This window comes from Hyaena hyaena, unplaced genomic scaffold (genome assembly GCF_003009895.1).
Source record: "Hyaena hyaena isolate Hyena2069 unplaced genomic scaffold, ASM300989v1 scaffold_13, whole genome shotgun sequence".
Classification (NCBI taxonomy): Eukaryota; Metazoa; Chordata; class Mammalia; order Carnivora; family Hyaenidae; genus Hyaena; species Hyaena hyaena.
This window is the reverse complement of record NW_024080645.1, coordinates 6,948,758-6,962,652: the sequence shown is the minus strand read 5'-3', so window position 1 is coordinate 6,962,652 and position 13,895 is coordinate 6,948,758. Positions and strand designations below refer to the sequence as shown.

The following is a 13,895-nucleotide window of genomic DNA, read 5'->3' as shown; positions in this document are numbered from 1 at the left end:
GTCCAGCCACAGACGGCTGGAGCCTCCCAGGGGAAGCTGTGGGTGTGGCAGTGACCGTGAGGGACCTGGGTGGGGTTTGGGGGGGGGGGGGGGGGAGGAGAGCTGTGATTGAGAACTGCTTCTCCTCCCACAGGGAGCCGGTCAGGAATGACGCCTGCTTCGCATCCCGGGCAAGAGGCGGGTTTCCACCCTCCATGCCCATGAGCAAGGGCCTTCGGGAGCTTCAGGGGGGCCGCCCTTCTGGAAAGCAGGGACCCGAAGCCTCAGACCCGACAGGCCAATCCCAGAAAGCTATTTTCGGGCACTTGTCAGCAACTCACAGGAAACTGAGTTACAAGGAGGCTCGCTTCCGCTTCAAACACAGATGTGAAAATCGAAAATGATGCCACGGCTTCACGTGCCGCTGGGGAATGCCACCCATCTCTTAGCGCCACGTTGGCCATGTGTGGCCAGCAGTAGGAAGGGGGACTTGCATTTACTTAACTGGTGTGGTTACAACGAGCACGCCCTGGGGCTGCTTTGAAATCCAGAGCTGTCCCCACGCTCTGCTCCGGGGTGCACGTGCACACACACACACACACACACACACGCATGTACGTACACACACACTCCTTTTCTAGACCTGCACAGTAGGAGTGCCAAGTGGAGATGCTTCTGGGAAAACACGCGTGCGTGTGTGTGCACGTGCAGCTCACAGTGGGGGGGGGGAGCTTGGGCTGGGAAAGAGGGCCCTCCCTTGCGCCCATGGACACACACGTTTACGCATTTCTGTTCAACTGCGGGGAATTCACGTGGCTCTGGGAGCCTCCTGTGCGTGTTCCTGGGTGCAGCCGAAGCTGCCTCCTGGGGAGGAGGAGGGAGGGCTCACACCCACTCACTCGTAAGGGATCTTCTTGAAGACGAGGTGGTCCAGCAAGGTCAGCTGCTCCGCGATCTCCAGGGCCGAGTGGTTTTCAAAGGGCTCTGCCTTCACGCCTTCGGCCTGAGGGGAGCAAGTCCTGAGTCAGGCCCACCCGGCTTTCTGGCTGATTCCTTGCTGTGGTCGCAACTCTGGTGAGTGGGTGGCTGGCATGTGCAGGGAAGGAGAGGAGGGAGAGGCCGAGGGAGCCGGCGCCTCGTGGTGCCCCGAGCATGTGCAGGCCTGTACTCCTGAGTCACTGATTCCCCAGCAGGGGTGCCGCCTCACCCCAGTGCGTGAATGAGACAGCAGACGCTTCCCGAGGATCACAGCTGGGTCACCGGCTGGGACTCCCAGCGACCTGTTCCCCCCTTCAGGCTCTCTCTGGACCCACAAGTGCCTCTGTAACGTTTCCTTTTAAAACTTACTAGCAGGTGTGGACTCACACGTGTGACTGCCTCCTGGGGCAGTGTTCCTGTCCTGTGCCCAGAGGATGGCTGTGTGGCCTTCATCTTGGGGTTCCCATGTTTCTGGGGGCTGCCGTGGACCCTACCCTTATAGGCGCCACCACCTGGGCCCCGACCAGGGGGAAATCCTCGGCAAACGCCTGCCAGGGGCCCAAGGTCCCCGCTGCAGGGATTTGGTAAGAGGTGGGCGTGGGGAGGCCTCATGGCTCTGGGAGGGGCAGCGGAAGGGAGGGGGAGGAGTCTGCTGGCCTCAGGAGGGGCCTGTGTCTGCTGACGGAGGAGCCAGGAGCAAGGATCACCCTGACCTCCAACTAGGCCACAGGGGACCCGGGGGCCTGCTACCCTCCCCGAGGCCCCAGGGGCTGAGCTGAGTCCCCCAGAGCTGCACTCATCCCAAGGGCATGGGGTCGGCCCCGTATCAAGGGGGCAAACCATCCCTGCTAGATGGTCTCCCTTTCTCCCTCCCTCCTTCCCACTCCCTGAGCAGTCACTGAGGGTCACACTGCCAGGTCCTTGCCAGACACTGGGACAGAAGGACCAGAGACACAAGACCAGGCAGGGACAGGACGCAGGGAAGCAGAGAAAGGAGTTCCCCCTCCAGCTTGCGTGTGTGTGCGCACGCGCGCATGTACGTGTGTGTGGCCCCCGGCACAGTCACCACGGGCCAGAAGCCTGGGTGCAGGAGTGTGGGGATGTGAAGCCAGCAGGGAAGACAAGTTCTCAGGAAGGCAGTGGGGACACTGTGGGGACACAGTGGGGAGGGCAGTCGCAGGTGGCACCCAGGACGCTGTGGTTTGGGGTTAGGGCCCTCAGGGGGAGGGTGGGCAGTGCAGCCCACTGCCGAGGGCCCAGGATGGCAGACCCGGCGGTGCTGAGGGCGCATGGGGGGCCTCATCTGGGGAGGGGCGTGCGGGGTCGCCCAGGGGCAGAGAGACTCGGCCAGAGGTTTGCTCAGCATGGGGACCCTGCTCCTTCTTAGTCACCTAGGAAACAAGGGGACCCTGAACCAGAGCTCAGACCCCCAAAGTCTCACTGCAGAAGTCCTTGGGCTCTCTGGTGAGGCCACAGGGGCCATGGGGGCCTGGGCCAAACAGGCTGTGGCCCCACAGGCTCCGTGGGCACCGGTCCAGTCAGGGAGGGGTAGGGGCGGGGGGGGGGCTGCTGGCCAGGGGACAAGGGCTCTCCTGCTCCCGAGGGCAAACAGTGCAGCTTGCCCCCTGCTGCGAGGCGCCAGGGAGGAGTCTCCCGGGTTCCTCCAGCATCCGGGCCCCCAGGGTCAGTCTGGTGACTGTGTATGAACAACTCCCCCACCCGGGGCACCAGCTGGAGCACTCAGTGGGCAGGATGTGGGCCCCCTGGAGGCCTGTGCTCCCTCTTGGGTGCCTCACCAGTGCCTGGGGCCACAGTCAGGAGGGAGGGAGGGGAGCAGCGGGCCCAGAGCCCCGAGTCCTAGGTCCTCACACTGAGGACGGGAAGCACGGGGGGCCAGGCAGCCGGCTTGGGAGGTGAGGCTGCACGGGCTGGGGGATCACCGCCGCCTCTACCTGCAGGGGGTTCGAAACCAGTCTGCCCTGAGCTTCCTCGGCCACCGTGCTGGCTGTGGCCCGGGGCTCTGGGGTGGCTCACGGGGGCACGCTGGGGGGCACGTGGGGCGCCTCCCTGGCCTGGAGAAGGCAGTGGGTCTGGCCAGACCCTGGGAGCGCATGAGACCATCATCCCCGTCCGCCGCGCAGCAGGCCACGGTCAGCCCTGTTCCTCGTGCGAAGTCCTGAGCTCCCCCAGGCAGGCCGAGCCCCACCTGACCCCTCAGGAGGAGCCGGTGAGGGGTGTGAACCAGCTCCCTCGTGGGAGTCCCCACGGAGCCGATACCATGACCGTGGGTGGGGCCTGTCACCTCCCCACACCCTCAGAGGCCTCATCGTGAACGCGGTGAGGATGTGAACTCGCTGCCGTTGGTAAGAGCACCTTGCGGTTCTGCTGCCTGAGCCGTCTGTCCGCGTGCTCTGTGACCTCTGCCCTGGGGGTCCACACAGCATGGGACCGAGCACCGTGTGGGGGACCGACTCACCATCTGCATGATCTCCTCCAGTGTGACCTGGTTGTCACCGGGGTCCTCCTGGGTCAGAGTCCTAGGGGGCGAGACGGCACGGTGAGCCACCTCATCCCCCTCACCTCCGGGGTGCCCCGCCCCATCCCCACGGGTGAGCACCGCCAGGTCCCCCACCACCCCACCTCTGCCTCTGCTCTGCACCATCCTGTGCCGCGAGCCCACTGCCCGTTTCCTGTCCTCCAGGGCTCCGTTCCCTGCCCCCCCCCGGGGCTCCGTCAGCCCCAGGCCCCTGAGCTCTCAGCCCCGGTGTCCTGGCGTTCGGAAGTCTGTGGGCTGCCCCGGCCAGGAGCCCGAGGGCAGGCTGGTGTCTGGTGTGTCCGCCCCGCAGCTCTGGCCCTGGCACAGGGCAGGGCTGCAGCCACGGCTCTCACGGGCACGAGGGATGAGAATGGCAGGATGGACTCGGGGAAGGAGCTCCAGGCCCCGAGGACAGAGCAGGCAGGAGCCCTCCAGACAGAGGGACAGCGGAGGGGGGCGCAGAGGCGGCCAGAGCGTGTGGAGTGGGCGTGGGGCCATGGTGGGGAGCCAGGGTGGCCGAGTCGGGCCAAAGTGCTTTGTTCCCGCCGTGACAGCACTGTGACCGCTGGGGGGGAGGAAGATGCCCGGGACCTGTGGGCTGTGGGCAGACAGACTCCGACCAACAGGACGCGCCCCCCCCCCCCCAACTCCCCCGCAGAAGGCATCTTATGTAACCTTATGGCGCAGGAGACCATGGCACAGAGAACACGTGGCCTGAAGGGCCCCAGCCGGGCACGGTGCGCGTGCCATTCCCAGCAAGCCGCCCAACGCCAGCCTGCTCTTCTCGCTGCGCCCGAGGCGGCGTCCGGGCAAGCTCCCCAGCTGAGGGGGCTCCAGTCAGGGGGTGCGGGGGTCCAGCGCACTCCCACACGGGAGAGACCAGGAGCCTGGGGGTCGACTGTGCAGGTGTGAGTGGTACGGGTGTGGGTGCAGGTGGTGCAGATGTGGGTGCAGATGTGGGTGCGGGCGCAGGGGGTTCGAGTGCAGGTGGTGTGCGTGCAGGGGGTGCTGAGGGTGAGGAACCGTGGGACTCTGAAGCCCAGGGCACAATCGCAAGGCCCTGGGCAAACAGAGCGGATGGTGTGCCAGGAGGACGGCTGGAGACTCTGGCCTCAGGCAGGAAGTGGCTGAAAGTCTGAGTCACAGACAGTGACCTCGGGCAGAGAGGGCAAGAAGTGGGAAGGAAGAGCCTGACCCTGAGCCCTGAGCCCTGGCACCCGGACAGGGCCGGAGGCGGACCGGGTCAGCCAGATGACAGCGGCAGGACACCCACTGATGACCTGCAGGAGTGACAGCGTGACCTCATCCCTGCCTTGCCGCAGCGCTTGGAATGGGTGTTGCTCACCCATTTTACAGGGGAAGGAAAAGAGGCCGAGGGAGGGGGCCCGCCCAAGGCCACACGGTGATTCACTGGCTGAGCCAGCTCAGACAGGGCCTGCCTGACCCCTGACTCCACCAGAAGAGGCTGGGGGCAAAATTCTGTTTGACCTTGACTAAGACTTAACCACCCCGTGCCGCCAGGGGCTGCCGCAAAAGGGAGCTTGGAGCAGACGGGGCCTCGCAGGTGTGGATGCAGAGCGGGCCTGGCTCCTGCCCCAGGGGGATCAGGGTCTGGCGAGAGGGGGGGGCAAGGACACACAGACCCCCCCCCCCGGGGCCTGAGTGCAGAAGCGGGGTGCAAGGCCTTCTGGCAGCGGGGTGCCTCCCGCACATACCCACCTGAGGTCATCGCACCTGGGGAGGTCCCCCGGCCCCCCACTCCTGGCCAGCCGCGTGCAGGCCGTGCTCAGCCGGAGCCGCCGCTGCCCTACCTGATGATGTTGGCTGCAGCCTTCCTCTCCTGAGTCAGCAGCTCGGGGTCATGCATGACCTCCTCCAGGAAGCTGATCACCCTGCATCTGAGCTCCTCGTTGGTCTCAAAGTCCTGCGGGGGGAGACGCGGCCACGGCGCTGGCCACAGCGCCCGGGCTGCCTGCAGTGGCCCCTGACCAGCCCGAGCGGTTTCTGCCTCGTCTTCCTTTTCCCCGGTGGCTGCACCCCGGGGCCAGGACCCACCTGGGAGCCCTGCTGCGGACGGAGGCGGGGAGACCCAGGCCCCTATCCCCTGGTGTCCTTGCGGCCCTCCCCTGCTTCACGGCCGGCTGGCTCCTGGGGGCCGTGTCGGCCCCCCCCACCTGAGAGTGTTTGGAGACCCAGTGACGGAGCACGTTCAGGACACGGTTGGTGGCCGCTCTGCGGATCACAAACTCCTTGTCTCCGTTCCGCTGGTCAGGGGGAAACCCTGGTGGCGGGCGTGGTGGAGGGTCAGAGGGGCCGGGAGGACGAGACCCCAGCTCGGCCGTCGTCGGGGTTCAGGTGCCACGTGTGGGTAAGCAGGGCTGCTCCCGTGGCTGGTGGGTGCACAGCGTGGGGGGGGGGGCAGGAAGATACTACCGAACAACCCGGTGGGGTTTGTGGCCAGCGAGGCTGAGTCTCAGTGGACACAGGGCACGCACCCACCTCTGCCCGGGCTGCCGGGATCTCTGATCTCCGGGCTGCGCTCCATCTCTGCCGCAGGACCAGTGCCGTGCGGGTGGGGGGTGGGTTCCCACGAGTAGTGGGTTTACTGGCTCCAAGTGTGGCAGGGGCGGAGGAGCAGAGCCAGGGCCCTCCAGGCCGGACGGTCGGCACGGGCCAAGGCCCGGGGGCGGTGAGCCGCGCACATGCAAAGGGGGCTGGTTCCGGGCTGGGGGCGCCCCCCGAGCGGCTCCCGCGCACCTGTGCTGGCCAGGGACATCCTGCGGTACTTGTCCTTGCTTGGGGCACCCTCATTGGCTCCCGCCGTGGCTATGGCAAAGGCCGAGGCCGCCGACAGGGCACTGCGGCTGCTGTCCAGTTCCCGACACGAGGGCATGACGACCCCGTTGTTGTAGGAGAAGAGGGGGAACTCTGCGGAGGGAAGGAGGCCGGTCCTCAGCCTTCGCCCGGCCAGCCTGCGGCTCTGAGGAAACCAGGGCCCCAACCGGAGCAGCGACGGGATGGGCGGGCTGTCTTCACGGCCCCGGAGCAGGGGCTGTGGGGGGCCGGCCGCTGGTGTCCCCAGAGGAGGGGCAGGCCACCCCCAGGGCGGGCTCGGGGCAGGAAGGCCCTGCCAGCTGCCTGGCCCCCTCTCTGCTGCTCCGTCACCTCAGGCTCAGCGGGGCCCAGGCTGCTTGTCGTGAGCGTTCTCACCGTCTCGGGCTTTTAGGGATGAACACATCGCCCGTCCAAAGTCTGACATCGGTAAGTCACACTGAGGGGCTCACTGGTCGGGTGGAGCGAGCCCCGTGCTCCAAGTCCTCCCTGGCCTGCTGCTGTGTGGCCTCGGGTGAACTGCCTAACCTCTCTGACTCTCTCTCAGTCGACTCCGGACAATAAGGACACGAACCCCCACTTCAAACAGCAGACGTCAAGGGTGGAGGAGACAACACGCGCAGGTACGTGGCGCTGGGCAAGACGCTACGTGTGTCCGCGAAACTCCGCGCTCAAGCTCTCATCGTAACAGCGGCAGAGGCGGACTCCGGGGCCTCTGGGTTCCTCCCCACGGCTCGGGCCGGCACTCCGACCCTCGGGACAGAGCACAGGGCTCGGCCCTAAGGAGCAGGTGCTTTGTTCTGAAACCTCAGAGCTTATTTCTGAAACTGGCGCTCTGGCGAATGTGCTGGGGCCGCGGTGTCCACACCCGGGCGGCTCCCAGACTCACGAGAGGCCTGCTGCTCGGGGCTCAGGCTCACCTCGGAGGCGGGCTGCAGGCGGGCTCCTGCCCCTCCCCCGCCCCCACCTCGCGTGTCCGGGAGCCGCCACGTGGGCAGTGCCTCGTGGGGACCCGAGACCCTCGAGGTCGTGAGTCTGAGGCTCAGGTGGGGCGGCCTCACCCGCCGGGACCCTGCTCCCTCGTCTGGTAGCTGGGAACGAGCTCGGGGCACAAGGCTGCCCGGCCGTGACAGGGCGCACGTGGCTTGGCAAACGCCGGAACCCGGGGCCTCCGTGAAGGCGCCTGGTGCCGGCCCTCCTGCCCGCCCTCCGGCCCATGTCGGGGTGGCCGTGCTGAGGGGGAGGAGAGCCTGTGTCCCCGCCCTGCAGGGGCCCCGGGGGCGGGGACGCGGGGGCGGGCACTCGGGTCATGAGTCTAGTGGGAGGCCGCCCGCCCACTGTGCCCAGCGTGACCTGCCCTCCCCTCCCAGCCTGGGCCCCTCGTCCCCGGGGAAGCGTCCGGGACTCCGCAACGCTCACTGCACCTGAGGGATTTTTGCTTTTGACCGACTTCGGCGTCGTCGGGGATCTGGTCGGCGACGCCTCCGTGTCCCCGTCCTCACTCTGCTCCTCGTCGTTGTCCGACTCTTCCCTCACGGACACTTCTGAGCCTGCTGAGGGGGCGAGGCCACGTTTCTCCGAGGCCTCCGTCAAATTCAGGCCTCCACGTTACCGCAGCGGAGCCGTGGGGCTCTGACGTGGCCTTCTCTGCAGGCTTCTCGAACCAGCCAGGCCCCCCCCCGCCCCCACCCCCGGGGGACCTCGTGAGGGTGCAGGTGCTGACCCGGAGGTCGGCGGGGGGGTCACACCGCCAATGGGGGCCCATGGGTGCCCTGTGGCTGATCACAGACCACACTGAGTAGTGGGGTGCCACGTCCTCAGCTTTGTGTGTGCACACCTGCATGTGTGCGAGTGCATGGGAGCACGTGCGAGTGCATGTGTGCGAGTGCATGGGAGCACGGGCGCGTGCATGTGCGTGAGTGCATGTGAGCACGGGCGCATGCATGTGTGTGAGCATGCCCGTGTGCGTGACAGGCATCTTCCTTGGGGAGACCGTCTGCCCCACGCCTCTGGTCACTGTCAAGAGTGTCCTGATTCGGTGCTAAGTTAGCGTCCCGACCCCGGGAGACTCGCGGTTTACACACTGGGGAAAAGTGAGGAAATGTATCAAAAGTCGGGCTCTCAGTCTCCCAACCACTCAATGGGCGACATGACAGGAAGCCTTCCTCCCGAACCAGACAGATGCAGGCCTGCGCCTGGGAGTGTCCTCACACACCACACACACACAGACACACACACCACACAGACACACACACCACACATACCATATACACACACACTACACACACACAAAGACACACACAGATACATACACACACATACCACATATACAGATCACACACTACATATACACACCACACACACCACACACACACACACACACACACACTTTGGCACACAATTAGGTCCTGGGCCTCTCAGTCACAGGTCAAGAAATCCAGTATGAGATCACCTCCCAGGACTGTTTTACGTGAAATCTCCGAATGTGACAGGCCTAGATCCACTGCAGGTGGATGTCAGATGGGCACCCCGTCCTCCGCCCCCACAGGATGGTGTCTGGGCTCTCTGGTGGGTGTTCCCTTGGTTACAGACCTCGGGGTGCCCACGCCAGCCATTTACTCTATGTGTCACTGTGAGTGTCACTTGATGACAGAGCCTCCTGGGAACTTCCCTCCCCAGCTGCTCCCTGCCTGCCCCCTGCCAGGCCGCTCCCCAACTCCCCCCTGCCAGGGCTACTCCCTGCCTCCCCCTGCCAGGCCGCTCCCCAACTCCCCACTTCTGGACACACAGAAGAGGAATCCGGACCATCCTCAAAGTCTTTCTCAAAGGCCCCTTCCCTAGGGCCTGGGGTTTCAACCAGCCCGGGCGTGTGTAGCATGCACACATGCGCGTGCACACATACACACATGTGCTAACTGAGACAGCACTGGGTGCACCGAGCTGCGCCAGACCAGCCATCCAAATGGATGCCGTCCAGAATTGCTGGAGGGCTCGGAGAGGGGCTCCCAGGCTGTGCCCCAGGTCTCCACGCTGCCCCCACACCCAGTGCCCCAGTGCTGAGCTCAGGTTGTTCCTAAACACATGCTTTTCCTTGCTCAGTCTTGTCTGCGGCACCCTCTTTGCCCAGCCTGTGTCCCCTTCCTCCTGGTGAAAGTTAATGTCATAGACCTTCTAGAAGCCTTTGCGGACTCCCGATGACGTCCCCAGCCCACTCCCTGAGCCCCTCGAATACCCTCCAGCACAACACGTCAGGAGCCCACATCTCCACGTGGGGTTCTGTTCCTCAATGGCACTGAGGACCCCAAGGCGTGGGAGCCGGGTCTGGGGACCTCTTCCTTTCTGGGCCCTGACGGGGGTCTGGGGTCCAGGACCCACCTGCAGACAGACGGATGCAGGATGAAGCCCCGCCCGGGGGGTCTCTGCCTGCCTCTCTGCTGGCTTCCTCCTGTCCGGACTGCCCGCTGCTGCCATCTGGCCGGGACCCCCGCCCCTCCCACCTAGGGAGCCCGCTCACTCTGCTTGCTGAGAGCCGAGGGCTCTTCGGGCTTCTCAGCGGCCATGTCGCCCTCGTCCGGAATCTTGTTGGCAAAGCTGCCGGACACATAGAGCTTGCTGGTGTCCAGTGCGGCCTTGCCGAGGGGTGACACGGCCGAGTACAGGCTGCTGTAGCCGTTGGAGTTGCAGCTGAGGGCGGCCAGGTCCAGGGCCTTGCCGCCCGTGATGATGGGGATGTTCAAGGACAGCTTCCGCCGGCGGCCAGGTGATGACGTCTTGGCGATGGACAGGGGCGGCGGCGAGGAGAACTTGCGTGTGGCGCGTGGGGACTTGGGGGGGTCACCGTACAGAAGCTTGCTGTTCTGGCCGCTGGCAAACAAGAGCTCCAGCGACCTGGGCAGGTGGGGTGGGGGGGGGCAGACAGTCAGCGTGGGCCCAGTGTCTTCCCGGGCCGGGGGTCTCCCGGTCTCCGGGGCCTGGCACCTCAAACTGCCTGCGATGGGCTGTAGTGGCGGGACGCACCTGGGACGTCATGGCTTCAAGGGAGAAGAAGGGAGGGACAGATAGACATGACCGGGCAGGGGACAGCATGGTCATCTCAGGGACCATGAGTCAGTGGTACAGCCCTGACAGCTGTACAGAGGTGCAGGGAGCAGAGAGCAATGCGTGCCCCAGAGTCTCTCCAGGGCGGGGGGAGACAGCTGGGGGGCGGTCAGCCCCCAGGGTTGGGGAGAGATATCTGGGCGGCCCTCAGTCCCCCGGGCCCCTGGAGATGCCCCACGTCCCCTGACAGGTCACCTCCACTGTCCCCTGACGCCACGCTCGGCCTCCCTCCCCGGCCCGTCGCGGGGGTGGGGTGCACCTGGCGGGGATGGCGCTGATGGGCTTCCTGTAGATGGTGACGAGCTTGTCCAGGACCACGACCGCGGTGGTGAAGACGCGGTAGGAGTGCAGGAAGGTGTTGAGGAAGTCGATGCTGAGGAAGCGCAGGTCCGTCAGCCTCTCCAGCAGCCGGCCCACGCTGGCGTAGCGGACCTGCAGCACTTTGCAGGAGTTCATGGTTTTGCTGAAGCGGATGTCCACGTCGTCACAGTACAGGGAGGCGTCCGACCTGCGGGTGAGGCAGGGCCAGGGGGAGACGGGTCTGAGCTCAGGAGAACCCAGGCTGCCTCCCCGCCTGCCACCGCCTCCCCGATGCACAACAGCTAAGGACGAACAGACCAACAGATGGAGCGCTGAAGGACCGTGGGCCCCCTGTGCGGAGGGCGGCCCTGAGCCAGGTGCCACTTCCTCCAGACAGCGTCCCACATGCCTGACAGCATAAGACTCCCTCTGAGTTCACACGATAAAGGGAAGTCTGTTCGCACAGAAACCTGCCCGCCAGCGTTCGCGGCTCCGATACTCTCATGGCCCCAAAGGGGAGACAACACGGAGCCCGCCAGCCGGTGATGGGGTGACCCCGTGGAGCCTGTCCACACGGAGCGCCGCTTGGCTGCGACAAGGAGCTGCGTCCTGACAGGTGCGCCCGCGTGGCGTGGTATGGACAGGCCGAGGGCGTGAATCCGGGAACAAAGTCCGAGTATTGCAGGGCTTCGTTTTATGGGAAGTGTGCATAACGTCCATGTCCACAGACACAGAGCGCAGGCTGCTGGCCGCCAGGGGTGGGGGCGGCGGGGACTGGAGTCGGCCCCTAACACGCTCGGGGCTTTCTGCGGGGTGGGGGGGGTGGTGACAGAAGCATTCTGCAACTGGGAGGGGCCGATGCTTGCATAACATAGTGGACGCACTAAACCCCCTAACTGCGCACCAGAAATGCTGGTTGTATGTTACGTGAATTATAGCTCAGTAAAAACCGAGCGAGGTCAAAACAGCTAGAAGGGGAACTGCCTGGGCGCAAACACGGAGCGAGATCTGGAAACCAGCTGGTACTTCATGTGCCTTCAGAGCATCGGCTGCTCATGGGCACCCAGCGTGTTGGGTTTCTGCAGGGAAGGGAGCCGGAGCGAGACCCCCGCAAAGGCGGAGGCCCTGGAAGGTGGCCTCGAAAAACCTACCTGCTGCAAGTTCCCCATTGTAACCCAGGCTCTGAGGGAGGGAGGGGGAGCTCAGCGCACCCGCGAACCCACTGTGCGCTCTCACAGGGGCTTTGGAACAGACATGTGCCACCGCTGTGGGGACCGCACAGTCACAGCCTGCACCTCTCCCACCTCTCCACCAGGCTCTAGGAGATCTTCACAGATACATCCTTCCAGAACAGGAGCTCACAGATCAACATTGAGGGCCAGACGAGGAGTCCAGCCCCCCTGAGCGGAGTTGGCACACGTAACCAACAGCTAAGTTACACCCCAAGAGTCTGGTTTTTCTGTCTGGAAATCCTGCTCCTTTTCTCACCAGTGATCTCTCCCCCGAGCAGGCTCGGCCACGCTCCCCCCTCCACTGAGGAAGACCCCTGACCCCCAGCCCAGCCGGGGTGGGGTGGGGTGGGGGCAGGAGGGGGCTTCTTAGCAGCTCTGCCTCTCAGAGCAGGTGGCGCCCTCCCTGATCCCCTGTGAACAGAGTAGGGTCAGCGTCCAGGCAGCAGCGATGGGTGCACTTCAGGGAGTTCCCTAACAGTAAGACCCTGCGGTTGGGCAGGTGTCCTGGACCAGACCTCCCGGAGGCCTGCGCCCCCGGAGAAGTGACTTCTGCTGGGCAGGGGATCTGAGCTGGAGCAACCGTCTCTCCTTCCAGGACCTTCCACGTTGGACCTGATGGCAGCGCAGCTTAGTCCTCTCAGGCAGGTGTGGACGGGTGTCAGATGCAGCCAACCGGGCCGCGGGGGCCTGAGGTCAGGTCTTCTCCTGGGGTTCTGGGGACTTGAGGTCAGGGCCTCTCCTGGGGCAGCGGGGACTTGAGGTCAGGGCCTCTCCCAGGGCAGCGGGGGCCAGCAGCACCCTTGCGTGCCGAAGCCACAGGAGGCTGCTCTCCCGCTCCTGCAGCGCGCTTCCATCGGGCGCAGCAGTGGTCTCCACTTCCGGACCCCGAGAGGCCCTGCAATCACACTTTCTTTTCTGTCGTGGCCGCGGGAAGCCCAGGATCAGGCGCAGCGCTTGCTCCGGCAGGGACGCGGCAAGTGCATTGCCCGCCAGGCCTCCTTGTTTCCTTCCGTGTGCCTTGCTGGCCCTACGTGCCTGCGCGCCGCCGGCGAATTTGGTCTGGCTGCTGCTACATGCAGGCAGCAGGTCTTAATCGCCCGTGTTCTGGTGGGATGTGATCAGAGGAATACACAGATGAGCACGCGCGCGCACACACACACACACACACACACACACACGGCAGTACCAAAAGGATAACCTGGAAACCTCATCAAAATGAACTTTTGGGAAAAGAAATCTAACAAAATATGAACCCAGTTCATAAAGGCTGTCGTGGCCAGAACTCGTCACACAACAGGGAAGGACAGGAGGCTTGGAATCAAATGACACCTGTCACCCCTGTTTCCTGTGTGGCATCAGACCAGGTACTTGGTCTCCAGGCCTCAGTTTCCTCATCTGTAAAATGGAAATATCAAGACCCACATCACAACGCTTTTGCGAATGTTTAATGAAGACCATGCCCCATGGGCCCAGGGTGGTGTGTGGTGCTCGGCTCACTCGGGAGTAATCGAGTGTCCCTGTGGAAGTCACGGGCACTCCTGGGGACCCTCTGTCGGGGGCACAGACACAGCCCTTTAAGGGCCTTCTTCAGACACCCCCCTGGGGCTGGAAACTTTCATGGATAAGCAAACCACGTTTATTGGTGGGGATTGCTTCTCAGGGCAAGAAAACATGGGAAACCCACAGAGCCTGGAAGGGCGGTGCGGTTTGGAGGCCTTCCGGAAGACGCACGAAGGGGGCCCTACAAGGAAACTGCTGCGAGACACAGACGCTTTAGAAAGCCTCGGGTTGGGGTTCCCCGCCATGATTCAGGAAAATGCATAATAATCTGAGATGGGAAAGATTTCCTGGAAGCCCAGAGAGAAAACTGCTGAGTCCAAGGAAAGCACAGAACCCCCCGCCCCCCCAAGATCAGCTGAGGGCCGTGTGGATCAAGCCCG

General features: G+C 64.5%; 1 protein-coding gene across 2 annotated transcripts in view; it reads right to left on the bottom strand.

The window, feature by feature from the left end:
* Positions 1-13,895, bottom strand: part of RASGRF1 (Ras protein specific guanine nucleotide releasing factor 1) — a 90,546-nt gene that overhangs the window by 15,266 nt on the left and 61,385 nt on the right. For both annotated transcript variants that reach the window (XM_039216902.1, XM_039216904.1), the window contains 8 exons: positions 10,683-10,931; positions 9,840-10,213; positions 7,750-7,875; positions 6,251-6,421; positions 5,668-5,774; positions 5,305-5,417; positions 3,434-3,494; positions 879-982 (listed from right to left, as the gene is read on the bottom strand). In XM_039216902.1, coding sequence (XP_039072833.1) covers positions 879-982; positions 3,434-3,494; positions 5,305-5,417; positions 5,668-5,774; positions 6,251-6,421; positions 7,750-7,875; positions 9,840-10,213; positions 10,683-10,931 — 1,305 coding nt within the window. The remainder of the gene's footprint in view (positions 1-878; positions 983-3,433; positions 3,495-5,304; positions 5,418-5,667; positions 5,775-6,250; positions 6,422-7,749; positions 7,876-9,839; positions 10,214-10,682; positions 10,932-13,895) is intronic.